Below are 20203 nucleotides of genomic sequence, written 5' to 3'. Positions count from 1 at the left end.
TATTATTTTTAAATATTCATATACTGTGATATACTAATACATTATTTCATAATATATTTTCCATATATTTTATTTATTCAATTATTCTCCACATTCAGCTTCTTCTCTATTTTTAATTCCGTGTTGAATAATTTTGTGGCGCATCAAAATATTTGTTGGATGTATAAATACGATCTCCAGAAATCATATTTAATTGTATTTATTTTATTCATTTCCTTTTGACGCGCGAATTCTGATTTGCATTAAATTATAAATAGTAATGAGATAAAAGGAAATAAACTGAAATAAGATAAAGTAAATTGTCCTGCATTGTTAGTGCGAGATTTTAAGAGGAATTTTCCTTCGTTGTTAAGAAAGAGATTTTCAAGATGCAAAATGTATCTAGTAAAAAAATTGGATACCCAATGAAGTAATAAAGTACCCAATAGAAAGCTTTAAAAGATTCTAAACAGTTTCTTATATCAACCGTATTTAAAATAGTTTCATTAAAAGGATTCGAACCTTTGATAAAGAGAATTAATAGCGTCCTGACATTCCTTGTCACAAGATACCGTTCTTTGCCGGAGTTTTCTAGACTGACAAAAGTATGTACTCGCCTTTCTCGCATGATTTTTACTCTTTTGTACGTGCTATTATAAAATAAATGTCACTCGGTAAACAGTGCTTATTTATATTTAACTTACGTACATTACGATTTTCGCAATTAACCGCTAGAACTTTTAAGTACATAATCCTTAAGTACAATTGAGTAAAAATGAATTTAAAAACGCAACTATACAATACAGTCAGAAAATAAATAAGATAAGCAATAACGATACAACAAGCTTAAAACTATTATGTACAATAATTTTAACAGCTAACAATGTACAACTTAAATTACAAAACGCTACTGGTTGTAGACCCAGACTTATTCTCTTCTGTGTTACGAGCAGGATCTCTTTCATTTCTTTCTTCCTGCTGTCCGGAGTGCATTCGATTGAGAAGGGGCTTCGACGTGAAATCTTCCTTTGTGAGCATGTGTGATTTACGAGCGATATTATCGTTTATATTTCCATCTCTATTCACGCCTTCTCGACTTGTAGTAAATCGAAACATCTCCTTCGCTTGACTAATAGTATATCTAAACAAAAATTACAATAATATCGGACGTGGCGTTAAAGTAAGAAAGCATTGCCACTTTGAAATTCCCACTTTTTATAAAACTATGTTAAACATGCTACCTCACTGAACACTTGAAACTTGAGCTTCGCGCTTTTCCGCTCGAATTACTATTGCATATTTGAGACTCTCTGGTAGTCCAACTTCTCCTGCCTGTCATTCTCGTTTTGCAGCAGATGGTTTCTTTGAACGCTTTCCTATACCTCATACTCATCAAATTGTATAAAATTGGATTCACGGTTGTGCTGAAGTAATAGAGGCATCCGCTTAAGATATACAGACACTCGTTCAAGTCTGGATAGTAGTCAGATTCTTGCGCGTAGATATAAAGCAATCGTTGAGCATGAAACGGTGCCCAACAAATGAAAAATAAAATAACCACCGCAGCTAAAACAGCGATTACAGGTTACAAATCTGACGAAAATAAAAGTATTATGTAAAAAATTGAAGATAAAAGACGTCTTACTTAACATTCTGATCACGGATTTTCGAGACTGAGTTTGCCTCGAGTCTCCATGAATAGCGCCCTGCATCACAGAGTTTAAAGTATGATTTGTACTGTTTCTGATTTTTAAACCCATTCTGGTATACACCACCAAAATAACTAGCATTGGTATCAAGAAAAATATAATACTGCTCAACTCATAGAGAGGGAAATTAGGCATATATGGCAGCAACATTCCGCAAACCGCGGAATTAGCCGAGTAATTCCCGGAATCTAAATAATTATACATTTTCGTTACTTCCTTTATATACATGTATATATAGCGGTTCGGAAAAACGCGATGAAATCTTTTAATTAACCTCGTGGATATTCGACTAAGTTGACTTTCGTGTAGATTGCAAACGGTATGGCAGAAACCAACGCAATCGACCACGCGGCTAAAATGAAACGTATTGGTCTTTTGAGGCCACTTATTGTATAAACGCGGAGCGGGTGACAAATCGCCAAATATCTTTCCATGGAAAAGGCTACTATCGTAAGAACCGATACGTAGGAAGATCTATTAAGCAGAAAATAAATTTTAGAGAGAAATTTATATAATATAATTGTTTGTAATTGACTAAAAAATAGATTGCTTACACTTCCGATACGTATGCCCTGATTTTGCAAAGACTAACTCCTAGAACCCATGGATATTGTTGCCAAAAGAGGCTCAGCTCATTAGGTAATCCTGAAAATGATCGAACAGAGCACGATAACGATCGAAGAACAAGTAAATAATAATCGATCGATCGAGATATTTTATTTCACCGTAACAATTGAAAGACACAAGAGTCTCTGTGATGCATAAACTCATTTTCTCGAAAGTAGATTTACGACTGCCTTAAACCCAGATGGCAATGTTTCATGACGATGTTAATGAGATGCGAAATTGTATCTCTCGTGTTAAACCAACTTCAATATTTATTACACCGTCTGAGAAACTATTTCTATTTGCTTCAACCTTTTAGACGTCGAATTGCGTATTAATGCAGAGATACAATTATCTAGTGACGACTTATTTCCTAATAAACGCTCACAATGGAGAACAAAGAGGACCGAAACGTTGAAAATGAATCATTTAATAAAATATGATTACTCTGAGTTCAAACGAACGTCATCTAGAAAACGCTAATTAGAAGCAATATCTATGCAGTCACACTTGATATTTCACAAAATCAATATCAGATACCGATCATGCTGAATGTGCGTAAGCATTGAACGTCTTATCATAATTTTTTTAATCACTGATTTTCATCGCTATTGCGAACAGCATACCTATCGATAAGAATTCGACATTTTTCTATCTTTCCAACGATACATACAGAAAACAGTTCTTTTTCGCAGCGTAGGAGATACAACAAAAGTATGGTTGTATATTTTGACGTCATTATCAAGTTTAGCAGAATACACGGAACTTAAAAAGGTAAGATTTTTATCAGAAGTTAATCGGTATATTGACGTCTACGATTTCCAGCGTAGAGACCTCTTCGTTTCTGCCATTGTATCCTTATTTCGGAAAAAAAAAGGATTCTTACGGAAAGTTTCTCATACGATGAGATTGAAAACTCAACGTGTCTACAGTCAACAGCTACACCTCGATAGTCAAATTTCATTCTAATTATGTATATGATATTGTTATCGTCGTCTCGTTATCTTGATCTTAAATTTCAGTTATTCGAGTGACGAACATCCAGGTTAATTTCGTAAACGCGATGCAAAATATAAATGATCGTATAAAGCGTTATGCTTGTTCCTATCATCTTAAATCTGTTAATTCTACGATGACTTTGACACCGGTGCACGCACGTCCACAACTTTTATCCTGAAAAATTCGCGCTATGACGCAAATATAAACGACGTTACGATCAACAAACAACCAACCGAGCAGATAACAATCTCTCGTGTACACATTAGAGGAAGATTAATTTAAAGCCTTTATCATCGACTTAAGAAACAATGGTAAAACAGTCTGAATTTAAACGCGTCGTTCGTAGATAAATTTCTCGATACAGTCCTTTTTGCCTTCCTTTTTTCCGTTAATCGCTCATATATCGGCAATACGCTCGAACATAAATTCGCTAAATCAAACAATCATATATTATATCTATATAACTATCATACATATAAACTAAATTAAATATCGTTTCTGTCCACACGTTTCTCTGTATATTGACATCGACCTATTTTTATCAAGCATCGATATATAAAAATATTAGCAATTCCAATAGAAATGCTATTTCCACTTAATAACTTAATCGAGTATACGTTATTTCAGAGATCAGACATAAATCTAATACGGTTATAGATTCTCTTCGTGTCGATTAAAAGCAAATCGATATACCTATACAGGGGGTTGCGTGTATTCGTCCACGCTTATCTTTATTAAACGTCTATCGAACTTCATTATCTTCATGTTCCTTCATAAATTGTTTTTACGAACGGGGAGAATGAGAATTGACGTGACCCGGACGAAGCAACAAAACGTATCGATACAGGCAAACGTAAACGCCACTCACCCAACACAAGTAGAATAAGGTCAGATATGGCCAGACTGAATAAGTAGTAGTTGGTGGCCGTATGCATCGAAGGATTTCTTATAATTACGATACACGTCGTGACGTTCCCAAAAATACCAGTCACAAAAATTGTCACGTACGCTATCGTTAATGGTATCACCATCTTCAGAGGCAGATACTTAGGTCCAAGTACCGTGGCCAAATATTCGTCTTCCGTTAAGTTCTTCAAATCCAAATCCTTCCAAAAGTCGTGAATATCGTTTGTATCGTTCTTCGACGTTTCCATGATGATTTTTAAGGTGGGCAAGTAAATTTTCTTCCTCTGTTCCCGAAGAATATCTTTCGCGAAAGAAGTCGTACTTCGATCGCTGAATATTTCAAACGAAACCTGCGTGTTCTTGAAGAAACACGTTTAGAATTTGACACATTTCATTTAGTTTGATTTAGTTTAAAAATGTATTACGCGTGATCGTAGAAATGATCACCGGTAAACAAAACATTCTGCTACGAGGCTCGATAATTCGATGTCGAGTCAACAAACCATTATCATTATCAGGTCATTAGTAGGTCATCAGCTTAAGACAAGTTGAAGACAGTTCAATAATTTTATCGAAATTGTTGTCCCACGAAATTGTTTCACTTCGAATAATAAAATATCGTAGACTTGTTTCAAATATTCACTCCGTCTAAACTTAATCGTAGACATTCAACTTGTCATTTCAATGAAAATTTGATTCGGTGTAAGTTTGGTCGACCGTTTCTCGTTAATGAACCACCACATATTTCCATTCTTTTTCATCCACATACAAATCTTCTCACAAACAAACATACACGATTCACGTACCGAACAACGAAGAAACACGTTATTATTTATCGTTACTAATTATCATCGCTAGAACAATTCCACAAAATATTATAATTTCTCCTGATAATACAGGTTATATTTATATTTTGTTTATATTTATGTCTATAATTTGTCGGTAATGCTCGTAAAATATATAGCTACAAAAAAGATGAAGAAAGAAATGCAAGAAAGAAATTGGAAACCATGTGCACGGTGAGGAGCAAGAAAGAGATATGTGTTTTGAGCGCGTAACTTGCTATCATTAACACAAATGATCAAAATAAATGGTCGAAATGAAGCGGAGGACGGTAAATCAACCAATCGTCGCTGTCGACAGCAGACTACTGTACAGCGTGACTGAACTCAACATTCTTAACGATACCGTTGAACACCTTTCGTCCCAACAATCTCATCTCTCCTGATTTTGCGATAAGAGAGTCGTTCTAACGTTCCATTCTATTCTATTAAGATTTTCAGTGCATTCAATCGCGCTTGTAGCTGTACCTTATTGATATATTTTGTGTCTAATCACACAGTGTAAATGTAACTTTTATTAAATCGAAAAAAATTTCTTTTTCCTTTTATTTGGCAAAATGATCTAACAATTGTTTGCAAATGTTTTACTGAGATTGATGACAGATTCGAATAACGTATAATAGATCCGATTTTTTAACAGATAAGTTTACTCTTAACATTGTAGCGTGTCATATGAAACAAAGAATAAGGAGGATTAAGCTTGAAAGATGTTGATGTATAAGCATGTTCCTGTATGTACAAAAATTCATAAGAAATGCATATTTATTGTATCATATGCATATATGTATCGTATTATCTCGAATATGTATGATCATGAGTCATTAGTAGGAAAAGAATCTCCAATTTACGGAGAAGTAGTCAGATACGACGCATTTTGCGATCTATAAAATTTACAAGAGCAGTAAAAAAAGATAATCATTTTCGTGGTATGTATTTGCGTTTAAAACTTCCTTTATTTGAGATTCCAGGAGCAATAAAACATTCGTTCCGGTAGCAAACATGTTTTTTGGAGAGCTTCCCTAAATTGATTAGAGGTAAGAACACTAAATATAAATAGGACTCTTCATTTTGTGACAGGAGGTAGAACACGCATCAAATTGCAAAAATCACACTACTCGATAAGATTAATCAGACAATGCAACGATAATTTTTGCGATAACACTCGTCTCCGTCAAACGGAGACATATTTTTTTTATTATGGTGAAACAAAATTCGTTTAGCAACAAATATCACAATAACATGTCAAATATCTTTAGAAAATATTTATTAGTCGTTCAATAAACAAATTCTCATTTTCTTACATATAAATAATTTTATTATTTACAATGACATAATAAAAATATTAACAAGAGTCAGATTCGTCGGAACTCGTATCACTAATCTTATCTATCCTATTACTATTATGCAATAATCTATTTGTATTTACAAAAAGATCGTCTTCTTCGTTATCATTCTCTCCATCGGTTATTTCTTGATTCGAATTGGAGACTTCATCGAATTCTTTGGGCCAGCAGTTTAGTTGTCGATACCATTTTTTATGTTCCTAGTAAATAAATTTGTTTCTCAAAAAGTTACGTAATTAATGTACAAATGCATTTACAGTTAACCATACTCGTGTTAATATCTTAACGATCTCAGCCTTCACTTTATTCCCTTCTGATATTGGTTCTACCAAGACAAAATCTCCCCGTTTTATCCAGATGTTTCTCCTAAACTTCACCGGCATCGATACAAGATATTGAGATCCAGCTGGATCAGCAACTTCGTGAAGATTATTACCGCGCGACTGTATTATTCGAACAATCGACTGCGTCTTGGTAGGGATGGTCAAATCCTGAATTTCATTGGTAACGTGTTTACGTTTAGTTGCTTTCGACATTTTAACCTGTAAAATCAAACCCAATAGGAATTTTATATCTATATTCATTCATTCATTTTAAAATGAAAAATATAATCATTTTAATTCTGAGCTTTATCATTTATCGTTACAATTGGTAATGTTTTACTTCATTCGATTATTAATTTTATACTTCATTAGTCTTTGGTTTAATTTCTTTTGATTTATATTTTTTATTCGGTGTAATTATTCACTGTTTTACATTGTGCCACCATCCTAAAGAACCTTTAGATTTGTCTATAGCAGACCATACGTCCAAGCTCTCTCCCGAAGGAACCTCGTAACCATTTTTTAAGCCATAAGGATTCGATGGCGTAATATAATCATTCTCAGGTTCTTTACGCAGAACAGTATCTACTTCTACGGAAGAAAAGAATGCTACTGACATCGGCAGATCGTTCATTCCAAGTCTTGAAGCGCAAAAAGATCGAGTTAAGAGATTCGTAATGTGCATAGCAAGTGCTGCATTGTACTTATACCGTGAGGGTACCAAGTACCGCACTTCATCATGAAATGATAAACAGAATCTTATATTGTCTTTCATGAGCCATTTCATCGAAACTAACATTAAATGTAAAAAATCGACTGCTCCACTCTGAACTACCCAATTTACTTTAGTGGGCAAATATTTTTCGTCGTTTGTTGAACTTTCTAAAGCTGTAGTTAGCCTAGAGTTCAAGAAAGGTGTAGCAGGATGAGGATTCTGAGCAATTTCTTCCAAACTATTAAACATTGCAGATTCCGAACCACCGACCCATCTACTTTTCTCAAATACCTCCAACAATGATTTACCGTATAATTTTGATATTCTGTATGCCTCGTACAACGAATAATCTTTGTCTTCATGTTCGGCAATATATTTAGGCTTTAATCTATAAATCTTTTTGCCTTTGGTCATGGTAAACATTTTTCGTGACTTTGAAGTAGCTTCGCTATCCGTCATACAAGGATTGAATTGTTTCAAGAGTGTTTCAGCAAACTTTTGACCCGCACCATAAATTCTAGCATAATTAATGATTTTGGCTTGGTTCCTGGAAATTCCAACTGCTTTAGCAGTAACGCTATGCATGTCAGTTTCGTTAGATTTGGTACCAATTAACGTCATCCAACCAAACGGCGTGGCTCCATGAATTTTTTTATAATAAGCATCTCCTATTATTGATGAAATCCACAGTTCCTGACTGTCAACATCGGCGCCAACAATATAATATCCTGGGGGCGCTTGAACCATTGCTCGTAATTCAGAACCGATACGTTCAGGATGGGCATTAGATGCAGTCATCCAGGTAGGTTCTACTGCACGCCTAGTCAATGTCCCGCACACAACTACTATGGGTAAAATTGCCCCATAATGCATGGACTTTCTGGAATTTCTAACACTACTTGGTAAATATGAATTTTCAAACCATACTGCAAACTGTGACATAATTCTATCCCTATTATTTCTCCAATATGAAATCATTCTCGCAATTTTCAAAATTTCTGCAGCACTGGCATCTGAACTAGCCAATACATTCTCTGAAAATTTATTTAGGAAATCTTTGCTCAAAGGATTACCGACATTATTACTTTTTCCATCTTTGTGAGGCAATTTAAGAAAATAACAGCAGTTATCTATTTCCACATTGCACCAAAATGCACTGCCTTTATAAATGTTATGTAACTCAGCTACAGGTTTCTCCTTTTTGTTATGCCAAAATTCAGTTTTATGTAGATCGTCTTGCACCTCTTTGTTAATGGTTGACATCGTATAAATTGTTTCATCAACTAAATCCTTCATTTTAGAAAAGGAACAGTGTGCCAAGAGCTGTCTTAATGGTATTTTAGTTTTGATATCTAAATTATTAGTATGAGGTACTAATATACCCCAACCTTTATCTTTTACATAATGCAAAGGATAACATTCCCATGTTAAATTTAAGAGCTTTGGAACAATATGTTTAGAAGTGCTTATGTTTTGAGGGCCTGGAGACCAGTTTTCATCATTTACCTTAGGACAAAGTTTCCTATACCAAGCAGGATATCCTGGCATATGTCGTAACTTTGAAGGTAAAAACTTTCTTGTTTCCATCAAATAACCAAATTCTTTCTCTAAAGGGTCTTCTTCTTCATCTTCGTCATCTGTTAAATAGCTCTGAGTTTCTGTCTTTTTCTTCTCTTCTGTCTTTCGTGCTTTACATACTTGCTTAATCTTTGTTTTTGAATACTGTGCTTTTACTTTAAGTGTTTGCGTACTCCAATCTTCATCCCACATCCATAAGTCTTCTTTATATTTTTCATTATGCATAAGTTCACAAACAGCATTAGCTCTTTTAGCAAGAATAACTTTAGTTTCATAATTTAGATCTTCAAATGTAGTCTCTGATTCATTTAAATATTTTTGCCAATTAGAATTTATTGGCAGATATGCTGTACCAATCTCTAACATCCCTGCCAAAGTAACAGGATGAGGAAATCTTTCCTTAAAGATAGGAAATAATTGGCGTAAAACATTATGAGTTGCAACTACATCATTTGCACAGTAACTCATCAAAGAATTGAAGTCTTCTTTGACATTTATCAAAGTCCCATTTACAAATGTATCTCTAAATTCTTTATTTATTTCAGAACCACAGTAAAATTTATGAATTTCTGCTAAACTATTCAGTGAGGTTTGTATTTGTAAATTCAGCTTCTCATCTGTATCCTTCTTAGAATTTAAAATTGTCCTTTGATAACTATTAATTCCACCAACACATATATGAAGAGACATTGTATCAATAAATCTTAATCCTGTATGTTTTAACCAGTATTGTTCTTTAATTTTACTTCTGTCATATGATACATTATGACCAACTATAAGTTTTGGCTTTTTATGGAAAGAAGTTAATTTTTCACCATTTTCGATAGATGTACTTTCCATTGGTATTAGTTCATCTATAATAAACCGTTTACCTTCAAAATTTCTACTTGAACCATCTATTAAAGATTTTGATACCCAGCCATACCATGCTTCATTAGTTACTGCAGTTGCAAGTGTTGGTAGAGGTCCTTCTTTCATACAAACTTCCACATCAAAAATAATAGCATCTTCTAGTGGATGATCTACTTTTTGTACTCCATCGACGCTATATCTTGTCCAACCTTCATTTAATAACCATTGATTTGGCATTGGAGGAATATCTTTCATAATATTTTTTATAAGTTTTATGTAAGGTTTAATCTGTTTATTTGCAATATTATAAAAATGTTCTTCAATATTATCTCCTTCTAAAGGAGGTATTTTAATATTAACATCAGGAAGTCTACTTGCATCTTCAGTGTTTATCCCATACGAACGCAAATTGTTTTTTATAGCTTCTATTTCTTCCTCTGGTATTTTTTCTTGTTTAGAACAATTTTTAAATATTTGTTCATATAATGATTTTGGAAGCATTTGCATATTGATTTCGTTAGTTCTTACATCATTGTCATTAGTCCTTTTGTTATAAGTTTGTTTCTGATTATTTTCATTTTCTAATGTTTGTATATCTTTATGTTCTATTAAAGAATTGTTATAATTACTTTTTGCACTACCTATTAATGGATACAAACTCTGTTCAAAATTTTTAGGTATAACGGATAAATCTTCGTATTCCACACGTACTTGAGATTTATTTGGTAAAGCAACTGAATTTTTAGCTATATAATCTTTATTCACATCATTTTCATGTTTTTGATTACACGTAGAAATATTCTCTGGTAAGGTTAGAAGCTGCCCACATTTCTTGATACTAATAATTTTTTTTTTAAATCGCTTGCTTTCACTAACACTAATGTTACGACTTATCATATTAGATTTGTGTCTACTACAAATATTACTTATGCAACGTATCATTATTAATTTACTTCGTACAATCTTTTGTAATTTCATAGCAATGTTAACACGTGACTTCATTATTTTGCCATAAAAAAGCTTAATTAATTAATTGTATTAAATAAAACCTTACCTATTGTTAACAATTATGTTTTAGAAGATAATTCAAATTTTAAGCAAGTTAGTGTTAAACGATAAATTTAACAACATTAAAGAAGTAACTTCAAAAGTATTCTGAACTCTTAGATCGCCATATTTGATTCTCGTACGCGCAATTTCAAAATAGTTCGTATAAACACCGTTTATCGTGATTGAAAAATCTATAATTTATAAACGTAATATTATTAAATGTTAACTACAATGTCTTCTTTTAATCAAGTAAGAATTGATTCTACAAGATTAATATTAAATCTGTGTTATACGAAAATATTATTAATGGAAATAAATACGATTAGAAAAAATATTAGTGTGGTATTATTTCCTCCGTTATCTGTATAAAATTATATATACAAACTAAAATTAATATTGCTATGCTTTATAAATATCTGTTCTTATTAAATACTATAGTGATTACGACGACATCTTCATAGCGTCTACCAGTTTTTTGTGTTCATCATGGCTTCGACGGGTTAGTGCAAATTTAATACTTGTATTATACAATTTTTATACAAACTATTTTCTTACAAATATCCTAAACATTCTTAACACGTATCGATTTTTTACAAGTTTTGTAAATTTAATTGGTATATGCGTAAAAACAGTACAATTTCATTGTGGTCTTGCACTTTTGCACAGTTTTGACATTTTATGTTATTTAAAATTTAAATATTTATTTAATTAAATTAACAACAATGAAATTTATTTAGAATCCTTAGTATGCGATACACTCGATCTAAGCGGTCAAGGTTTGAAGAAACTTCCTCGTTGTCCGTCAGATGCAGATATCAGCACATTGATCATTGACGATAATGAGCTCCAGCGTCTCGATAATCTTGATTCTTATCACAGAATTACTAAGGTAATATGTTTATGATAATATGTTATGTAAAATTAAATTTATGTATTTGTATTATATATATATATATATATATATCCTTATACTTTTCTTCTTTCATTCTACCCTATACATTTCAATCATATTTCTTAAGGTAGTAAACAAACGATTATTTAAAAAACTTATAATTAATTTATTTCAGCTATCAATAGTAAGGAATCAATTACTTCGTATGTATGGGGTATCAAAGTTACATAATCTTGTAACTCTTAATTTAGCAAATAATGGTATCTTGACCATAGAAGGCATAAAGGATATGATAAATTTACAAACACTTTGCTTAGCTGGCAATAATATAAAGGTATGATAAATATAAGTGTGGTATATATGTCTTCTAATAGCTGAATTGGTGGATCTTTATAATATTCTATTAATCTGCAGTCTATTGAACACTTGCACACAAATACTAAGCTGGAACATTTAGATTTATCTGAAAATAGCATCAGTCACATTTCAGACATATCTTATCTACGAAATTTAAAGGTAATATTGATAAGAAACTATGTAATCTTTAACTCTAATATTATTAAAACTAACGGTATTTTAGGAACTGTTTTTACATAACAATCGCATAATAACATTAAGGCAATGTGAACGCTATTTACCTACTTCTCTAGAAACATTTACATTGTCAAACAATAACATTACAGATTTGAATGAAATGTCACATTTAGCTAATTTGAAAAATGTAGTCAATTTTTCAATTGCTAATAATCCATGTGTCAGTATGACAGGTAACAGTATGTATCCTTTTTATAATTGTATAATTCAAGTTAATATTTTCACTTAGATCTTAGAAGTCAATTAGTGATCTATAGCAAAAACTTCTTTACGAAATATTTTCTTATTATTCTGAATGTCATCACATAGAATTGTTCTTTATCAATAAAATATTATGCTTGTAGAATGCTAGGTACACATAAAACAAAATCATTCATACTAACTGTAGACCTACAGCTATAGCTTCTTAACAAATAGCTTATAGTGGTTTTGACTATCGACCTTTTGTTATCAATTGGTGTATGAGCTTGAAATCAATTGATGGCTATCATGTTGATCCTATTGAAAGGTGGGTGTCTTTCTAGACATATTGGTCATTTCATGTATAATTTTATATAGAGACATGTATAATTTTATTCAGTTTTTGAAGAATTAAAATTTACTTGAAATGATGGCCACTCAGTTTAAAAGCAGAGTGGCTATATTCTCAGGGACGCGGTAGACAATTCCGTGTTGGCGAACATGCATTACTTGCACAGTATTTAGCATCTGTTTGCCCACTTTCTGGTGAATCCCTAGAAAATGAAACTGACAGGAAGCTAAGGCTAATTTTGAGTAAAGCACAACATCATCAACAGCAATTAAATCAACAAAGTGATACTGGAAGCGTGCACAGCTTAAGTAGCGTCGGAATGAGTCCTTCTCCAGCTACTAGGCGTAGACTTAGTCATAACAGGACAGGTTCTCCTAGACGTACCAGTGAGTTAATTAATCTTCCATTTCGTTCATTATTATTGCAAGTATAATATAAACTTTTGTACAGTTTTTCTTGTTACATTGATAAAACGTGGACTAGTAGTGATGTACACTTTCCAGTCGTCATGCACCTATATGTTCTAGTTATAATGTATTTTCTCTAGTTGCGCCAATGTTGACATACTATGAAGATAAATGCTTACAGTCACCAAAATTTTATGAAGCAAAGTACTGTGTGTGCCATTCGCCTTGTAAAGGTATCCAAAGTCAAAATCGAAATTAATCATACATGGCTATAACTGCATTATAGACATGTGTAAAAATCTGAGACAAATATCATCTGTACTTTAGAAAGCTAATCAAAAATAAAAGTTAAATAATAATGTAATACATTATGTACAAATGTACATTATGGACAAATTTTGTCTTGGATTAATGCACATGTTTATGTCTTCTGTGCCTAGTATATAGTACGTTATTAAGTGATTACGTTTTTAAGCTTATAGCGCAAATGACTTTGGAGAATGAAAAAAGAGCAATGTTGTGATAACGATGCTAATTAGAAAATTTGTTTAGCAAATTAATATTTGACGATTTGGAAATATATTTCACATAGTTCACACTTTTTATATTGTTTGTCCTTAGTTAGATATTATTTGCATGCTTCTGCTATTGAAGTTAGTCATAAAGAACCCAAATACAATAAAATATGTAACAATACATGAAATTAATTGTAAATACAAATGAATGGTATGGTATTAGGTTCATCAAGAAATTCATTGAGAATGAGGTCACCTGATAGAATGGTATCTAGTTGTCACACCGATGCTATAGTTTCTTCATGCCATACTTTATTAAGTGAAGATCAGGAATCATTGATGACTCAGAGTTTAGATCCAAATATGCTTTGTGGTACTTTAGCTAACAAGACTCCAAATATGGTTGTTTTGCAAGATACAGAAGGTAAATAATGAATATTACTGAGTTTTCATTTCTTAAATAAAAACGTATTAACTAAAAATTTGCTTTTCAGAAACATCTAGTCCTCTGCAAGCTGCAACAAAATTAGTGCCAGTTCCTGAGTCTTTAATGAGTCCAGATTTTCGTCCACCATCTGGTCTTTCTCGAGTGTTAGCAAAAACTCCACCAAGCAAATTAACATCACCTTGTCAAATTACAATGCCAAGCAAGCTCATTTCTGATGGAGATGGCAAGGCTATTCCTATAATAAATACAGTAAATCCAATGGCTAAAACAAATCTTACTTCTATAAAAGCGAATGCACTTGTAAAAAGTAGTTCAGCAACAAATTGTGCTGTTGGAAAACCAAATATTGCTAAGCCTATTATTACAAATACTAGTACTAAATGTCCCCATAGTGTGAAAATCAATAATTACGTTCAAAGCAAAACATTGCCTGCAAAACGAAATACAAAAAATTCACCAAACTTAGGCAGAAATATACCAAGGCCAAAGAGTGCTAATGATAAAATTAAAACTAGTGTCATTAAAAGCAATGGAGATGGCGATGCAGATAATGCTACTCAAAGTAGTGATGAAGATAGTGAAGTATGTCAAGCGAAATTAGATAGCATTCGACATAGAGCTATTCAAAGAAGACAGGAAGATAATAAAGGTGATCCTCCTTTTCTTTATAAATATAAAAATAGGCCTTCCTAATAAATTAAGAAGCTTAATAATTTTTTACTTTTAAAATAGACCAAGATGAAGCTGAGAAAGCAGCAATATGTATTCAAAGGATGTGGAGAGGATATCATACTAGGAATCTTAATAAAAAAGCAACCACTATATTGAAGACTATTGAAATGATAAGGACGAATAAATATATCCAGTATGGTTTTCATTTTCTCGTTAAATAAATGTAATACCGTTTTCAAAATATTGTATAATTTATGAATCTTCTTTTTTTAAGGAAACTCTCTACTGATATGGAAGCTACTCGAACTGCGTTAGAAAGTGAACATAAATTACAGTTATTACAAATGCAAGCAATTAATGCATTGTGGAAGAAAGTTGTTAGTCTTCAACCTACTGCTAATCGAGATTCTACGAACACTGATAACGAAAATATTGCACAAAATGTAGACGTTGTAACTAATCTAGCACAAACATGTAATTTGTTGCATACTCAGGTAACACCAATTATATCTTTGTAATCCGTTTTAGAATATTAGTAACATTTCTGTTATTTAAAAATCTGATATATGATTAGGTTCAACAATTACAAGATTCTATGTCAGAAATAAAACGATGCATGTCGAATATGCAAACAAAAGCCAATCTTATTGATAACGGTGTTGCAACACAAACGGAAATATCGGCAGTTCATACCCCAGCGGGCGAAGAAAATATGTTTCCTTATGCACGACCACATAGACCACAAACTTTGCCAATTCATCAAACGATTCATGAAGGGAATGAGAATAAAAGTTTTGCATCTAATTTAATTGATAATGTGTTAAAAAAAGTATCTCAGTCTACTGATACGACAGATGATGAAGTTAATACTGACATCTTAAACTCTAATGAAAATCCCGAATTATTAAACTCAACTGAACATCCTGACATGTTTAAAAGTTGTGAGGAGATTATAGAACCTGATTTCAAGGACGTAGTGGAACATGATGTAAAACATGAATATGACGTAATTGATAATGCTGTTATAAACGGTGAAGTTTGTGAAGAAACACTATGTAAAGAGTTACACAATTTTATTGAAACAGAAATTACAACAGGAAATTGTGCAAATTTGGAAACGGAAAACAATTCAGAAGAAATTGAAAAGGAATAACTTTAATCTGAGGAGACATAGAATAAGCAAAAATAAAATGAAGGTGCAAAGTTGAAAGACTTGAACAAAAATAGGAAGAAACAGATGTGAATTTCAATAGATAGTCTAACTCATGAATGGAATTAATACATTTTTAACTAAAAATACTCACTGTACATAGGTTCAGAGACTAGTCTTAATTATATTCAGGTAACAAAATTGAATACTTTTAATTTCATTATGTCTCTAACATTTTAAAATTAAATCCATCACAATTCAAAGAATTATCACGAAATACATTTAAAAAAAAGAAAGTATCAAAAACAATTTTAAATAATCATGTCATTAAGTTGATTCATTATATGATGTGCATCGTGATCATTGAAGCAATTTTGAAATTTTTCCGTCCACATATCTGGCTTTTAAAAAGTTCACCAATGTACAAAGTGTGTATTAAGAATGTTAAATGTCTCACAAAAAGCTTTGCTCCTTCTTTAAAAGATCATCATAGAAATATTACTGTACAGGAAAAACAATGCATTCAATGTCACGAAGTCCAAAGTTATTTGTCAATTCTCAGATTGAAGTATTTATAAGAATACAAGAGAGAATTTTGATATATAAGTGCATTCCTTATTAACAGCAGAACATTTTTTAAGTTTTGTTAAAAAATTTCTTGGATAATGTTACCTAGATAGCTATTATTTTTATGCATTTATTTTTTTATTTATTTATCTATTTATTAAAAATTATGAACCCTAGAAAAAATTAATATTACTGCAAAATGTAGGTAATAATGAAAACATTTTTAATCTAGTCATTGCAAAAGCTCCTGCATATAATTACTGTAGATATTAACTAAAACTTGTTACATAGGTATACAGTGTTATTAAAACAAATAAGATCTTTCAACGAAAACAAGTACTTGTTAAAAGGCGTGAGTTTTTGTTTATGACAAAGAGCGCTGTAATAATTCTTTTAAATGTGTGTATATTGCTTGAGTTTTATTATTAAAAACATTTAAATACAATAAATCGCTGCTACTATAAGAATATCATTACAATGAAAGAAACTATATGTGAGCTCCTATTAAAACTATATCTTATATTTATTTTGTGTGACATACGTCCGCTAGGTGTCACGTACATAAGACACTTTAATGCTCAGAATTGTTAAGAACTTAATATCAATGTTAAATAAATAAGTCATATACATTGAATACATGTTTATAACAATATTTACTTTTATATCATTAACTTCTGTATATAATCTATACATGCATTATTTCTTTTTTATAATGTCATAAAAGTTTGCATCTGATACATTATTTTAAGTTATGAAAAAAATAATTAAATGTGATCGAATTTATGTAAAGAAAGTTTGCTATACAAAATGGATATTTGATGTGATATAAGTATGCTTCATATGTTCCTTTCATACTTAGTAACGTTCAACAAGGCATATAGAAAATAATATATTTTTAACAGAACAATGTTCACAATAATATTCCCAACATATGTGATTACAGTATACTATGATTTTGTTTCTTTTGTACACATTACACAAAGATTGTTATTGGATAATAAAAATGCTTAAATCAGAAAGCTAAAAATAAATACAAGTATTTATTTAAACAATTATGTTCAAATTTAGTACTATTTTTATGTAAAAAATATTTAAATAATTTTAACTAACACGCATACAATTACTTTACAACGTTTCTTAGACAACATTAGTATTGTATATAAAAATGTGTGTATGTATGATTTTAAATATATAAAAAATTTTATATTTACATTTTTTTATAAAATACTTTTTTTCATTTAAACATTTTTTGACAAGAAGCTCTCTCAATAACTAAATAGGAATTCATAACTCTTTTAACTTTATCAATTTCTAACAAAATATCTTTATTATTAGGAGATTCTAATAATGCTTGCTGTAAATCTGCTAAACCTAAATCATATTCATTTAATCCCATGTATGCTTGACTTCTACGAAATAATGCTTTACTGTTATTCTGATTTATTTGTAAAACCTAAATTTAAAATTGTTATTAAACAATAGTTTAAAGTACTTATACTGAATTCAATTAAATCTTACCTCTGAACAAAGCTTTAAAGCTTCGCGATGACTCTTTTGCTTTAATTTAACAGCTGCAAGATTAAGTAATAGAGTTACTTTAGTATTCACTATTGATTCATTGGAAGAATCTGGTACATCTACTGTCTTCATCATCCATTTGTAATAGCGTAATGCTTTCTTATACTTCCTGCCTGCATCTACATAATTTTTTCGTAAAAAATAATAATTTCCCGAATCTTTTATCTTCTGAATAACATCCATTATATACTTGTACTATAAATATGCATGAATGTTCATTAGAAAAGCAATTCTTTTCTAAACATATATGCCTATAATAAGATCCTTACATCTTGTCTTTTAATATTTTTAGAATAATCCCAATCTTCTGGCCATGGGGTAAATACATCTTCTGTACCATCATTCTCCTCTAATTCCCAATTTTGATTATGTTTCAACTCTCCGCAGTCAAATATATGTATTTTCTATAACAAAAAATATTCATATAATTGTTAATAATTTAAACCAGGTACAAAAAATGTCTACATAAAACATATATGCTAACCTGAACTGGTACATCTTGAATTGTTTTAGCTCTGGATACTTCTAATACAACACCCATTCCTTTCAAAACTTTACCAAATACGACATTAGTATTATCTAGATGTGTCGTAGCTGAAACAGTAATTATAAACTGAGAACTGTTGCTATTTGGATAACCTTCATTAACCATGCTCAATAATCCTCCTGATGAATGAGAGAGCACAAAGTTTTCATCCTCAAATTGCGTTCCATATATACTTTCTCCACTTGTACCATTAAAATTTATTATATCTCCACCTTGGACCATAAACTGTGATAACACTGAACGATACAAAACTTTTTTGATTAAATATATTATTTTATATTACCTTTAGAAAATGTTAATCCTTTTTGTTATACCTTTATGAAATATTGATCCTTTATAATGTAACTTTTTGCCATTGATTCCAATACCTTTTTCTCCAGTACATAGTGCACGAAAATTTTCAGCTGTTCGAGGTACAACATCTTTAAAAAGCTCTATCACAATTCTTCCAGCTGTATCATAGTATCATATAAATTATTTTTAAAATTCTAATGAAATGAAATGTAAAACAGAACAGTAATACAAACACTGAAAGTTAGAAATTGACTAATATCCTCTTATAATTCTAATCTTCATACATTACCTTTTTCTGATTCAATTGCTATATCTAAAAACACGATTGGATTTCTTTTACAGTTATTGTTCTGATTCCTTAGCGAATCTCCCATATTTTAATTAATATATATCCATATATAAAATAGGTTTTCAAAATTTTGTTTGCTAGCTAATTCTAATTCTACAAATGAATTATAGCATAGAGTTAACATCGTATGAAATTTTATGTTATACGAACTGAAATACCGACCTTAGTAAAATCATTAATTTCGTTTGCGCTCCCTACAACTCAAAACGGTGAATTTAGAAATTATATTCTGCATTATCAACAAAATTGACGAATCCAATAAATCTGAAACGAAATATTAAAGTGAAGATTAAGAGAATATATAGATTTTTATACATATTACACAAAGATACAGAATAAGCGTGACATTTTTTTGTGCCCCACGATTTAGAGGAGTCACTTGAGCTCCTTATCATTTTCATGTCACATGCATCTTTATCAACACATATTAAAACTTTAACTGTGGTATTGCATCTACATCAGATCTTATATATGACTATTTTATATTCTGTCGATAACAATTCTTGTATCACTTATCGTTATCTCATTTGTAGACTTCTAATATTCACTTTTTTATTTTAGATAACAGAATTTAGAAAAATATTATGAAGAATTATTGTAACATTTTACAAGATTTCATAAAAAATCTATCGGATTCTTTTCCCATTATAATAGCAAAAACAAACTTAGGTCCCACCGAGATTTGAACTCGGATCGCTGGATTCAGAGTCCAGAGTGCTAACCATTACACCATGGGACCTCTGAAGCAATTGTTTC

The 20203-nt window shown here is 31.2% G+C and overlaps 5 protein-coding genes and 1 non-coding gene across 8 annotated transcripts; 1 reads left to right on the top strand and 5 right to left on the bottom strand.

The window, feature by feature from the left end:
* Positions 1 to 649: 649 nt before the first annotated feature.
* On the bottom strand, positions 650 to 6165 carry LOC126868606 (neuropeptides capa receptor-like). The gene is made up of 6 exons (XM_050624268.1): positions 4162 to 6165; positions 2243 to 2333; positions 1963 to 2162; positions 1625 to 1876; positions 1221 to 1545; positions 650 to 1120 (listed from the first exon to the last, which is right to left on the bottom strand). The coding sequence occupies exons 1-6, from the start codon at positions 4445 to 4447 to the stop codon at positions 877 to 879; spliced, it is 1398 nt and encodes a 465-aa protein (XP_050480225.1). The 5' UTR covers positions 4448 to 6165; the 3' UTR covers positions 650 to 876.
* A 123-nt stretch (positions 6166 to 6288) lies between these two features.
* Positions 6289 to 11055, bottom strand: LOC126868609 (probable RNA-binding protein EIF1AD). Its single transcript, XM_050624271.1, has 3 exons — positions 10907 to 11055; positions 6654 to 6926; positions 6289 to 6584 (listed from the first exon to the last, which is right to left on the bottom strand). Exons 2-3 carry the CDS (start codon positions 6918 to 6920, stop codon positions 6384 to 6386), a joined length of 468 nt encoding a protein of 155 aa, XP_050480228.1. The 5' UTR covers positions 6921 to 6926; positions 10907 to 11055; the 3' UTR covers positions 6289 to 6383.
* On the bottom strand, positions 6856 to 10900 carry LOC126868601 (DNA polymerase subunit gamma-1, mitochondrial). Its single transcript, XM_050624260.1, has one exon. It carries the CDS (start codon positions 10852 to 10854, stop codon positions 7129 to 7131), a length of 3726 nt encoding a protein of 1241 aa, XP_050480217.1. The 5' UTR covers positions 10855 to 10900; the 3' UTR covers positions 6856 to 7128.
* LOC126868602 (centrosomal protein of 97 kDa) lies at positions 11028 to 17313 on the top strand. 3 transcript variants are annotated; one of them, XM_050624262.1, is made up of 14 exons: positions 11028 to 11151; positions 11341 to 11401; positions 11640 to 11791; positions 11970 to 12128; positions 12209 to 12310; positions 12375 to 12571; positions 12813 to 12896; positions 13011 to 13306; positions 13468 to 13560; positions 14066 to 14266; positions 14337 to 14939; positions 15023 to 15155; positions 15237 to 15456; positions 15537 to 17313. In XM_050624262.1, exons 2-14 carry the CDS (start codon positions 11389 to 11391, stop codon positions 16113 to 16115), a joined length of 2832 nt encoding a protein of 943 aa, XP_050480219.1. In that variant the 5' UTR covers positions 11028 to 11151; positions 11341 to 11388; the 3' UTR covers positions 16116 to 17313. The 3 variants fall into 3 exon arrangements, with proteins under 3 accessions (XP_050480219.1, XP_050480220.1, XP_050480221.1); XM_050624263.1 differs by lacking the exons at positions 11028 to 11151; positions 13468 to 13560 and having other exon boundaries at positions 11212 to 11401; XM_050624264.1 differs by lacking the exons at positions 11028 to 11151; positions 12813 to 12896; positions 13011 to 13306; positions 13468 to 13560 and having other exon boundaries at positions 11212 to 11401; positions 12375 to 12567.
* Positions 17314 to 17555: 242 nt separating this feature from the next.
* LOC126868607 (peptidyl-prolyl cis-trans isomerase D) lies at positions 17556 to 20002 on the bottom strand. Its single transcript, XM_050624269.1, has 7 exons — positions 19610 to 20002; positions 19388 to 19540; positions 19119 to 19256; positions 18742 to 19040; positions 18527 to 18661; positions 18198 to 18452; positions 17556 to 18132 (listed from the first exon to the last, which is right to left on the bottom strand). The coding sequence occupies exons 2-7, from the start codon at positions 19470 to 19472 to the stop codon at positions 17914 to 17916; spliced, it is 1131 nt and encodes a 376-aa protein (XP_050480226.1). The 5' UTR covers positions 19473 to 19540; positions 19610 to 20002; the 3' UTR covers positions 17556 to 17913.
* Positions 20003 to 20114: 112 nt separating this feature from the next.
* Positions 20115 to 20186, bottom strand: Trnaq-cug (transfer RNA glutamine (anticodon CUG)). The gene has a single exon. It is a non-coding gene; the product is annotated as a tRNA-Gln (tRNA).
* Between the last annotated feature and the right edge of the window lie 17 nt (positions 20187 to 20203).

This window comes from Bombus huntii, chromosome 8 (genome assembly GCF_024542735.1).
Source record: "Bombus huntii isolate Logan2020A chromosome 8, iyBomHunt1.1, whole genome shotgun sequence".
NCBI lineage: Eukaryota > Metazoa > Arthropoda > Insecta > Hymenoptera > Apidae > Bombus > Bombus huntii.
The sequence above is the reverse complement of the archived record's forward strand: the minus strand, read 5'-3'. Positions and strand labels throughout refer to the sequence as shown.